This window comes from Mustela nivalis (genome assembly GCF_964662115.1).
Source record: "Mustela nivalis genome assembly, chromosome: 4".
Classification (NCBI taxonomy): domain Eukaryota; kingdom Metazoa; phylum Chordata; class Mammalia; order Carnivora; family Mustelidae; genus Mustela; species Mustela nivalis.
In genome coordinates this window covers 107,066,534-107,079,366 of record NC_139023.1, presented here as the reverse complement: position 1 = coordinate 107,079,366, position 12,833 = coordinate 107,066,534, and the positions used below count along the sequence as shown (strand labels likewise).

Genomic DNA, 12,833 nt, shown 5'->3' with positions numbered 1-12,833 from the left:
GACTCATTTATGTGCTATCCTTGTATTGTTTCAATTCGTGTTTGTCTTTTACAAATTATTTATGTTGATTTCAGAGACTGTAATTCAGAAATTAAAATCATATATGGTCTGATAAGGAAGTCCCAGTCTATCTAATCCTGATAGTTGGAAACGTGTGTGTGTGTGTGTGTGTGTGTGTGTGCACATGCATGCATATATGGAATTACTGCATATGATTCCACCTTCACTTTTGACAGGAAATTTTATGACTTTAACTGTATTAATGTTTCTTTATTGACTTTTAGTTAACATTTCAATTTCTTTTCAAGGCTCTTGAACAAGCCATCATCATGGACATCCTGGCTACCAAGCACGATGACTGAGATGTCTTTAAAATCACTCACACTTTCTCCCCCATATGTTTTGGGTGAGCTAAGTTTGATTACATTTGTACATCTGCGCGGTATGTTTCTTCGAGCAGAATTACGGGGAGAAGTATCAATATGACTGAAATTGCCCTCTCTTTTCTCTTTCTCTTGCATTCCATTCAACACTATGCTATGTCTGAAACGGAGGAAAGTCGCCGGTCCCACGTGGTTTTGTGAGGCTCTGAGTAAGTGAAGCTCTGAGAAGAATGGCAGGTGAAGAGGTTCTGGAATTCAGATTTCCCTAAGGAATGTTACGACGTTGCTAAGCCGTGTAGTGTATCTTAACAACCAGGGAGCCCCGTGGGCTCCTTGGAGTAACAGTGGGAGAAACTGGAGGGAGACAGTGAGATTCTTTTGGAAGCATCAGGCGTTAGTTTGTCTCTGCCAATTAAAAATTCCCAGCTCAAGTGCAAAGATTACAACTAAGTACAGATCCATTATGGGGCTTGGAGGATATCAGCAACCTTGAGTTCCTGTCAACCAGATTACCTTCTTTGAAAACTGTCCTCAGGTATAATTTTAAATTCATCATTAAAATAATTTTCAAAAAGGTTTGGTATGGTTTAGGTAATGAACCTCAGGTTCATCTTTTTTTCAAGACCATGTGAAGGCTAAATAAATCTGTTTTGAGGTAATGGGGTATTATCTTTTAAAGTAAACCATCTGTTGTTGAGGAGGTCATATAAATAAAATGAGCTAATGTTGTGGAATTTATTTCCACATTTATTCCACATTCTGCGGAAAACAGTAACTTCATGTAACAAATACTGAGCATATAAGACAGATACTGGGAATATAGAGGTTGGACACCAGACCATTGCCTGCTTAATTATGATATCTTATGGTGAGAAGCAGAAAATAAATATAGAAATGGAAAAAAAAATCAGAAAGTGACATGTAGGGGTGCCTGGGTAGCTCAGTGGGTTAAAGCCTCTGCCTTCGGCTCAGGTCATGATTCCAGGGTCCTGGGATAGAGCCCCGCATCGAGTTTTCTGCTCTGCAGGGAGTCTGCTTCCTCCTCTCTCTCTCTGCCTGCCTCTCTGCCTGCTTGTGATCTCTCTCTCTATCAAATAAGTAAATAAAATCTTTTTAAAAAAAGAAAGTGACATGTGCTATGAAGACAGCTTAAGGAGGGTAAGGGATAGAGAGTTATGGAGGCTGGGGAGATGGTAGGGAACTACTTTAGAGAAGGGTAAGGAAGACTTTTGGAGAAAGTCTCCTTTAGGCAGAGCAATGAAGTGAAGATCTGAGTGGTGTACATTTTAGGCTACTCCTAGCAAATGCAAAATATTTCAGCATTCATCATCTATGTATGTAATCTCTGCATCTCTGGGAATTCATAGTAGTTTTCAGTTCTTCTCGATCATGTATTATGTTCTCCTGTTTTAAACACACATCATACATAAGTGTTATTTTGGACTAAGATTATTAATATTTAATACAGATTTGCATAGTTTAAAAATAACAGTGGCCAAAGTTAGGACTAGATGATTACTAATGTTTTTAAAACATAGATTTGAGGATTTTGTGTCATGTAGTCTACATAAAATTCGGTGATTTGCTAATATACAGGTCAATTCAAGAGGCTGTAGGAAAGAAAATGTTGTTCTCAGAAGCACTTTCATAATTCCCTGTATGGCAAATGGTAATTTTAATCAGATTTTCCCTCAGCTACCACTATACAGCTTTTTTTTTTTCCCCTTCTCCAGAATGAAAGCAGAATGCTAGCATCACAAGCAACATAGAATTATAAACAGAATTTGGCTACTTTCATTCAGCAGATCTTTTGTGCCTAGCCTCTAAGTCAGGAGGGCTCCACCAAGGTTTTGCAACACAGGTGGTTAGGCAAAACACAACATATTTACTAATAATAGCTAAAATATTCATGTTTGCAAATCATTTCGCTTTTAAAAGGAATTAATATAAAGAAGGGTAAGTTTTCCAACACTATCTCTTGGTATTTAGTGCCAATGTCATTTGCCTACCTGTTTGGAAAGATTGAAGTTAAAACCTGTTAATACATACAGCTTTTCTGAACAACAGTTATTGACACACCATAGTTGCAGTGACTGAAAATGTTTTTAGTCCTTTGCTTCTCCACAACTGTGGAATGCATTCTTTAAAGTTGGAGCATGAGATGGGGATGTGTCTTTCCCTGTGAACACCACCTATCATGTGCATCACGGTGGAGAAGTAGGTTGGGAACTATTCCATATTATACAGTAAAAACCTAACAAGTTAAAATAGTGGAAACAAGTATGTGTGTGTTTTGTTTTCTCTGTGTTTTCTTTTTTGTTGTTTATTTGTTTGGGGTTTTTAAAAAAATATTTCATAAAATTGTATTTGGGTATAGTAAAGAATCCATGGCTTATTTGTGAAAGTTATTATAACTGGTTTAGTCTTACAGAATCTATCCATGATATGCATCGACCAGTTTTGCATTAAAGGGTATCTCTAACATTGATTTAGGAAAATTTTTAGTCACTTCATTATAAAATAAGTGATATTTTTGATTGTATAATAAAGATAATCTTTGTTTACCAATGAGTAAATAATTTTCTGGTCTTCTGTTAATTCCTTATTTTAATAATATGTTCTTTTCATATTGCTCTTGTCTTTGGGGGGAAAAATCTATTCTTACATCTGAGAATTAATGATTCATTCATTTCTTTTGAGTTTATAAGTCTTAAAAAGTTATAGTCCAAAATCAGTGCTTATAACAAAGAGATACCTTAATAGAGAAAAATTATTCTAAGCCAATTTATGAACTTTAGAATGATATACATTAAAATAAACGAGGAATGAATTGTCAGTCAAAGAGTGTTAAAATCAGTATCAGCAACAGGTGGAAGCATAAGATGTGGCCATTGTTTATAGTAAATAAAAGAGTTTTGCTTTTCTTTAGACTTGAGGTAGTTTCTGGGTTTGTTTGTTTGTTTTCTTTAATCAATAGACCTTAGTTTTTAGAGTAGTTCTTAAGCTTACAGAAAAATTAAGCAGAAAGCACAGGAAGTATCTTACCTACCTAGTCTTCCCTATTATTCATATCTTGTGTTAGTGTGGTACATTTGTTATGATTGATGAACCAATATCATACCTTATTAGTAACTGAAGTCCATTCTGTATTTTAATTTTTTAAAAGATTTTATTTATTTATTTATTTGACAGACAGAGATCACAGGGAGGCAGAGAGGCAGGCAGAGAGAGAGGGGGGAAGCAGGCTACCTGCTGAGCAGAGAGCCTGATGCAGCACTCGATCCTAGGACCCTGAGATCATGATCTGAGCCAAAGACAGAGGCTTAACCTACTGACCCACCCAGGCACCCCTGAAGTCTGTACTTTGAGCTAGCATTGACTCTGTGTTGTACAGTTCTTTAGGATTCAACAGATGCATAATGTCATGGATCCACAGTTATGGTCTAGAGCAGTATAATCCAGGTTAGTGTCACTGCCCAGAAAATCTCCTGCATTCTACCTATTCATTACTCCCCCACCTCCCCTTGAGAGCTTCTTGGCCTCCACTCATGTTTTAACTGTTTCCATGGTTTTGTTTCTGCCAGAATGTCATATAGTTGGAATCAAACAGTATGTAGCCTTTTCATATGGCTTCTTGGCAATATACATTGAATGTTCCTCCATGTTTTTTCATGGCTTGATAGCTCATGTCTTTTACTGCTGAATAGTATTCCATTGTATGGATGTACCACAGTTTATTTATCCGTTCACCTATTGAAGGACCCCTTGGTTCCTTCCATTTTTTGGTAATTATGAACAAGCATTCATGTGTAGGTTTCTATGTCAACATGATTTCAACTCCTTTGAGTGAATATCTAGGAGTGCAATTGCTGGATCATATGGTAAGAGTAGGTGTAGCTTTGTAAGAAACTTCCAATCTGTCTTCCAAAGTGGCTTTAAAAAAAATAAAATACCATTTTGCATTCTCACTGGCAATGAATAAGAGTTCCCGTTGCTCCACGTTTCTGTCAACATTTGGCATTGTCAGTATGTTGGATTTTAGCCATTCTAATGGGTGTGTAGCAGTATGTCATTGTTTAAATTTGCAATCCCCTAATGAAAAATGATGTTGAGTATCTTTTTATATGCATGGTTGTTTGCCATCTGATTATCTTCTTTGATGAAGAATTTGTTAAGCTTTTTTGCCCAGTTATTAATTTGGCTATTTGTTTTCTTAATGTTGAGTGTTAAGAGTTCCTTATTATTCTGGATAAAAGTCCTTTATCAGATATGTGTATCACAATATTTTCTCCCAGTCTGTGACCTGCCTTTTCATTCTGTTAACAATGTCTTTCATAAAGTGAAATATAGTTTCACTTTTTTTCAGGTTCGAGGTAGTTTTATTTTTTCATCATTAGATCACTTGTTAGAACAACTCAAAGTACAACTTTGTCTGGAGTTATTCATTTACCTCATTTCTGAAAAGTTAAGATTTTTAAAAAATATTTTATTTATTTATTTGGGCGGGGAGAATAAGCAAGGGGGAGGCGCAGAGCGCAGAGGGAGAGGGAGAAGAAGACTCCTTACAGAACAGGGAGCCTGATCCAGGGCTCGATCCCAGGACACTGAGTTCATGATCTCTGAAGCCACTTAACCAACTGAGCCACTCAGGTGGCCCTAAAAATTTAAGTTTAAGTCAGACTTTCAATAGTCCATGATGTTTGTTGATTTTGTAAATATTTTAATGATATATATGGATAAAATATTTACATATCGCCTTTATCTCTTCAACTATTTTGAAATTATTTTGAAACTTCCAATAGAAGCAATAAAAGTCACAACATCATATAATTAAGTTTTCTGTAATCCCAGAGTAAATTCTATAGCACTTTTTTAAATGTATGAATTTCAAACTTCTTGGAGGCAGCAAAATTTTCATAAGAGGAAAAAGAAGAGTTTTCTTCATTGTTTGTTTATTGACCTATAACACCAGAATTTAAAGTATATCCCTACCCTTCAAATTAACCTAAGAGAATGATTGATGTGGGGAAGACACACATAGTAGAACAGGTAATATTCTAGCTGACCACTCCATCAATCCCATCAAGTTTCAGATGAGCAAATCAAAATCTAGGAAATAAAGGTATTTATCCTTGGTCACTTAGCTTGTTAATGACAAATTAGGACCATATGTATTCAGTTTTAAATTTCAGTTCAGTGTCCTTTCCACTCTCCAAATTGCCTACTGTATCCTTTTTCCCCAATAGAGACAAAATGAATTTACTAACTTAATTGTATGAAATATCACACAGAAAGAATCAGTAACTCTACAGTTTGAGTTAAGGAAAGAGGTTAGAACTAACTCCTCATTATTTATGAGGAACAATAAGAAAATACACGTTTTATTGCTAGATAACAGTATTTGATGAATTCCAAATATTTTAATATATTTTATTTAGCCTAGAATAAGTTTAGAATTTATTAATATTAGGTGTTTTGTGACAACAGGGCTGGAAATTTATATACCATAGACTCTGAGTATATACCATGAAAAAGTTGAACACAGATTCTATGGTCTAAAAAGGTAGTCAATAAACTAAAAATGTGTGCCCCAATCTTGAGATCAGTTTCTAGAACATGGATGTATTTGAATGCTGAAAATTATTCTAACCAGAAAAACTCCCTTCCATGGTTAGTAGTAAAATGTATATTTCCCAACTGCTATGATGAATAAGATTTCCATGTAAGATAGGAAATATAAAATCCTCTTTAAATTTCAAGATAGTATGCCATTTTTTTAAAAGATTTTATTTATTTATTTGATAGAAAGTGAGAGAGAGAGCACAAGCAAGGGGAATGGCAGAGAAGAGGGTGAAGCTGCCACTGAGCAGGGAGCCCAACATGGGGCTGGACATAGGGCTTCATTCTAGGACCCTGGGATCATGACCTAAGCCCAAGGCAGATGCTTAACTGACTGAGCTACCCAGGCATCCCAATATTAAGCCATCTTTAAGAAAGTTTGTTTAGGGACGCTTGAGTGGCTCAGTCAGTTAAGTGATTGCCTTCTGTTCTGGTCATGATGCTAGGGTCCTGGGATTGAGTACTGCATCAGGCTCCTTGCTCAGCGGGAGAGAGCCTACTTTTCCCTCCACCTGCTGTCTCCCTCCACCCCCCCCCCCGCCTGTGCTTTCTCTCTCTCTCTCTGACAAATACATACATAATATCTTTTTAAAAAGAGAGAGAGAGAAAGTTTATTTAACTCTTTCCTGTGTTTCTCACCCAGAAAATTTCCCCACATAATTGTAACTTCCCAAAGAGCCATAACATTATCTTTGATCGCTTAAGCCTATGACACTGTAGGTGTCTAATAAATGATTGCTGAGTGACTGAGAGAAAATCATTAAATATTACTGAATATTGCAACTAACGAATGCCAAAGTTTCCCTAGTTTATCGTTTGTAGATGCAACATCATTTGTAGACGTAACTATCAGATTTCTTTTCTCCTTTAGGTTTTACCTTCTTCTCAGAAGAGGATACAAATTTAAGAAGCTGGTTGTCTTAAAGCATAATAGGGAGGGTCCTCATTATATGTATCACATCGTAATAGGAAAGGTGCATCAATATAAAACACAGTTGTAAGTATTATAGTTTAAAGCTCTCATTTTCATTTATTATTTCAAAATTGATAGCCACGTTATGTATTTTTACGTTGGTAAGCTAACAAAGTGACCTTAAACGTAATTAAATATAGAACATATTTTAAGATTTTGAGTTTTCCAGGGAAAAATGCCTCCATTCCACCCATGCCAGTATTCATTTCAATGTTTACAAAAATTTGGTCCAAAGTAAAATAGCCTCACGTTGTTTCAACAGGAGAAATAATGCAGTGCAAACAAAGAAGAAATGTTTGATGTGTAAGGAAATGTCAAGAACCCCTCATCAGAATGAATATCATTCTATGATTTCAGGGTCTAAGCACCTCTGGAAGTGAGGTTAACAAGGTAGAACCCCAGGACCTTTTGGGGCAACAGCGGAGAGGAGCAAACCCATACCTCAAGAACATGAGCCTCAAGTCCCCAGCGTCTGCTCTTCCCTTTGAGAGCAAAGGCAGCCATATCATGGCTAGAAATGGAAGCTGTTTTCTAGTCCGGCACACCCCTCACCCCAGAAGGGTCTGCCACATCAAAGGTAAGGGAACTCGAGATCCTAGAATCTCTCTCTCTCCGTGCATTTGGGCTACTTGATGATTCTGGTGGGTAAACACAGGGATAGTACTCAGAATACTTAACTAATGGTGAGGCACGGGTATGGACCATCGAGACCAGAGACCAGACTTGAGGTTAGAGCAGAGCCTGCAAGCATCCCCTGTGCCAGGCATTAACCCTGGGATTTCCTGACTGTTAGGAAAGGGACCTGGAGGGGGGCCAAAGCGTTCACAGGCAACAACTGACCAATTGGTATAAAAGTATTCAATATTTCAACAAATTGCATATTCGTGCTAGCACTTACAGGCTAAATGTTAGCCCTAGAGAAGCATACATTTTACCCTCTAGCCCTTTTCCCCTTTCTGTTACTTTCTCTCCTTTTTTCTCTTCTTTCTCCCCTTTCTCCTTCCCTCCTTCCATCTCTCTTTTTCTCCATCTTTGCCTCATGTCTTCTCTTCCCCTTTTTCTCTTTTCTTTTCTTTCTTCTTTCTTTCCTTCTCTCTCTTTTTATTTCTGTCTTTTAAAATTTAGTTTCTGTAACATCATATACTGCTAATTGTCTCCCCTATCTCTCTGACTGCTCCTTCCCAGAGTTGTTTTTTTTCCCCCTGATTCTGTAGTAAATGTTGGAGTCCCTCACAGCCCGGTCCTTAGCCATTTTCTCTCTTTAATCTATACCGTGACCCTACTACAATTTACTCATTCACAAGTTTCAAAAACTGAATAGACCAAGTGCTTTCAGATGGGTGTCTTGGACTCAGACTACTCTTCTAAAACTGAGACCTCCATATTCAATTGCCTGTTTGACCTATATGTGAGGCATTGGATGCTTCATGGGCACCTTGAATTTGGCTCTTGGAAACAGAACTCTGGATCTTCCTTCAAAAGTGTATTTCTCCAGCTACTCTACCTGAACTAGTAAGTGGTACCATACATTTTGGGTCTTGCTTGACCTCCTTCCTCTCCTTCCTTTCCTCTTGCAATACTTAACTTGATCTTGTCACTTTCTTTTCTAAATATTTTGCAAATTAAGCTACTTCTCTCCCTGGCCACTGTTACAGCTCCTTTCTAGGCCATTATTATCTCTTGGTCTGACTGCTACTTTTGTAATTCGTAGCCTCCTAACTGCCCTCTTTCCAACCCTGCCCTCATCCTATCCACTCTCCACGGAATAAGATCATATTAAAATGTAAATTTAACTGTTTCAATGCCCTACTCAAAACCCTTCAGAGACTTCCCATGTATCTAAGATAACGTTTATCGTGATGTAAGACTAAAATGTTCACTATGTTGTGGCCTCTGCCTCTTATGACTCATCTCCTATCCGTAGCCACCCACCCACCCATTTTCATTATATGTATGCCATACTGCACTTGCCTAAGTTCCTTGAACGTATAATAAGACCTTTCCCATCTCTGGATTTTCACTCATACTATTTCCTCTCACCAAAAAATCCCCTCATTATTTGCTTTTTCTCGTTTCTCAGGTTTTGGTTTAAGTGTAACTTAGAAAAGACTTCTAGGCTCCACATCTTCAATCTAAATTCACTTTCTTTACTGTATATTCTCATAGTACTCTATCGGGGCAATGGTCTTAGATCAGGTTCTCTGGAAACAGACTCTTGGATGGATATTTGTGTGAAGGAGGTTTATTGGGAACTGCTCTTAGGAATAACACATATAGGGGGCCAGGGAAGCAGGACTGGACAGAGGTAATGTAAATAAAAAAAGCCTCAGTCAGTCCCATAAGGAGCCATGGACAGCTCTGTGGAGGTGTCTCAGCTTAAAGCAAGGGGGTCAGGCCTTTGTAACCCCCATCAACCACTTATTGGTCAAGTTTCTGTCATGCATGAGAGCTGTCTTCAGCTGAGAGCAATTCCCAGAGAGGGACTCAGCATGAGCCATCAGTCGCTGACACATGTCAGGTGGACGGATAAGCGCGCTAGTCCTGAAGGCATGGTTTGGGTAGTGCATCCCCACATCTACGACAGCAGCTATTGCAGCTTATGACTAAATATTTTTATTTGATTATTATCAAGTATCTTCCACAAATTTGTGAGTGCCTTGAAGGCTGAAGATGTGTCTCTTTTGCTCACCACTTATTTTCAGTTTCCTAGTGTGGCTGTGATATGGGAGGTACTAGATAATTCTTGTGGAAGGAAAGAAGGAAGCTTAAATATAGATAAAATTTAAATAAAAATTTAGAGCCTCTAAAAGATTTTAAAAAGGGTTCATGTTGTACCTCAGCTATCTAGTTGTGTGTCCTTGAGCAAGTGATTTCATTCTTTAAAAAACTCCTTCTAGCTGTATTGTAGAAAGTGGAAGGGGAACAGTGGCCTTAGAAGAGGTTAGGAGGTCAGTTGAAAGGCTGACCCAGTCATTCAAGTGAGAGGGATGAAGGATGGGCCAGGGCAGACAGCAGGTTAGAGAAGTGAAGACTGAACTTTGGGTTAGAGCAAGAGAAAAGCCCAGATGAGCAGTATAGGGAACGTCATCACAGGATTATGAGATAAAATAAGATTGAATGAGAATGGCTGGGTGAACACCAAAGACAAATTCCTAAAGAAGATCAGGAAAATGAAGGCCAAGAGAGAGCAAACAGATATTACAATAAAGAAGTCATAGATGCCTTGAATCTGTTGTCTTGACAAAATCTGACAATACAGGTTTTTAAAACCCACATGAGAAAAACGTTGCATTTCATTAGAACTTTTTTTCTCTATGAGGGCAAATATTACCAAATTGAGCGTAATATTTTTTTCTGACTTCCAAATACTTGAAAGTACTTGATATATAAGTCCTGTATATGTAATTCACATTCTGCCTTGAATTATCTTATACCTATAATCCAGTATAAAACTGTTGGCAGGCAAAGGTTGACTTTTAGGTCTTCAAATTCCCTACAATGCCTACCACAAAGCCTTGCTTATAGTACGGTGTGTCCACATATAAATATACATTCAATTGGATAGAAAATTTTCTTTGGAAATCTTTCAAGGAAATCCATGCTAATTCTAGAAAGCCTAGTAACTGGAATTGCATGAGGAAGAGAAGAGGAGCAACCTGCTCTATTCTGACTGTTAACAGATCTGTAGCTTGAACCCACACTCAGCACAAGGACACTACAACTGGTTTCATTAGTTTCAGCCCAAAGATAATTCTTATGGTCCATTTTTACCAACATTCAAATGTTTAAGTCTGTGAGATCTAGTGCTATTTTAGTAGATAAGTCCTTAAAAAATTAAATCATCAGTAAGTTTGTTCGGTCTAAGAAATGTCAATTTAAGTCTCCATTTGTGATACATCTATGCTTTTTGTTAGCAACACAACATAAGCCAGTTTCTGCTCACAGTGTACTTGGAGGAGATAGGAATAATAGGAAATAATTATAATACATTGTGTTATGGGCAGTGATAGAAGAATGCTGGAAATTCAGATGTAATACACAGATAGGGAAACCACTGGATGAGTGTCAGGAATGCATTTCAAGAGGTTTATAATAGAAGATACATGATGAAAATTAAGAAGAAACAATTAGCGGGACTTGGGGGCATTTACTGGATTTAAGGATGGAATAAAAAGTCTCAAATTATTATCAATTTTTTTTTTAGTTTGGTTAACTGGGTGGATAGTGAACCAACTATTAATCTTGAGCATATAGGATGAAGGACATATGTAAGAGGTAAGATGAAAAGCTTCATTTCAGACAACCTTGTACTTGATATGCCAATGGAACATTCAGGAGTAAATGACCAAGTAGAGAAATTGATAGGAGGACTTGGAGGCTAAGGGTTAGATGAGGCTAAAGTAGATGTGAAAAGCAGGAGCATTTAGGTTAAAACAGTAATGTTATCGCCCAAGAAAGAAATCCCAACAGAACTCTGAAAAACACAGGGATGGAAACCCAGAGATTTCCAGAAAATCCAGAGAAAGAGACTGAAAATAGCAGAGATGTTTGATAGAAAACATCTCTGAAAACAGAGAGAAATGATTTTAAATTACATTTGCTTGGCAGAAGTTTTTAAGCTGTATTCAGAAGAGTCCTAGAAATCTAGGTAGGCAAGAGACAAAGATGGAGTAAAATGTGTTTGAACAAAGAGCACAGTAGCCAAAGAAATTTGAGTACCCCTACTTCATGGCAAAAAGCATTATATTTAGTCATGGAATTAAATGAGGCTTTTTGGAACTTTTGCTAAAGCTGTATTTTGAGATCATTTATGCATGACTTGCTAAGAAGTAATTTAGAAACTAGCCCTATGATGGTAGCCTATCTCTAGGCTTTTTTGCTTTGGAGAAAACTTGATAGAAAGGAGAGAGATTGAAGATTTCTTCGAAAAGAGTCACTGGGGTCGGGGCGCCTGGGTGGCTCAGTGGGTTAAAGCCTCTGCCTTCAACTCAGGTCATGATCCCAGGGTCCTGGGATCGAGCCCCACATCGGGCTCTCTGCTCAGCAGGAAGCCTGCTTCCTCCTCTCTCTCTGCTTGCCTCTCTGCCTACTTGTGATCTCTGCCTATCAAATAAATAAAATCTTTAAAAAAAAAAAAAAAGAGTCACTGGGGTGCTGTGTACTTCCCTTCCCCTCCATGAAGAGCAGTAGTAGCTGCCTTTACCAAACGTCCAGGGCTTTCCAGGGAATCATTTATGGAGAATGTCTAGAGAGGAGACAGATCTCACAGGCTAGCTATCTCCTTGCCCATGCTGTTCTTGGTCTGCCCTACCCTGTTTCTGTAGTGGATCATGGGGAGACTACACAGTGAACTTGTTCTGTATCTTCTGTGTTATGGAGGACACAGAGAATGGTGTCTGATTCTCCTCTAAAATGTCAAGACAAGAGCTGCCTGGAGTTGGCTGAAGCTCACTGTGTCAGTGGCACAGATTGGGATTGAGTTGCTCTCCCATAGAAGACCAGGCAGAGTGTTGTTTCCTGTGGGCTGGAGTGGACACTCGGAGGAAGCTGGTCGAGAACTGTCTTGCAAGGACCCAGCCCAAGAGGATTAACTCATTGGACAACTCCAACCCAAAGAGGCTGGTGACGTTTCACCTGGGGTGAAGGTGGGAAGGAAGAGATGTTAGCAATTATCTGGTAGATACATTATCCATGACAATGAACAGTGTCAGAGATTTCCTCAGCCAGGGGTCTCCAAAGAACCCATAAAAATATCTCATGAGAGAAAGAGCCAGCATTTCTTCTCTGCCTCACAGATGCCTCAACACTAAATTAAAACCACTAAGCAAGCAGGACTTTGTGTCCCCTTCACTATTCCT

General features: G+C 38.2%; 1 protein-coding gene across 1 annotated transcript in view; it reads left to right on the top strand.

Moving 5' to 3' along the window:
* Positions 1-828: 828 nt before the first annotated feature.
* Positions 829-12,833, top strand: part of LOC309862662 (uncharacterized protein C4orf17) — a 28,896-nt gene continuing 16,891 nt past the window's right edge. Inside the window, exons 1-2 of the mRNA XM_082726796.1 lie at positions 829-918; positions 7,333-7,552. Of these exons, the coding sequence (XP_082582922.1) occupies positions 7,426-7,552 (127 nt within the window). The 5' untranslated portion in view covers positions 829-918; positions 7,333-7,425. The remainder of the gene's footprint in view (positions 919-7,332; positions 7,553-12,833) is intronic.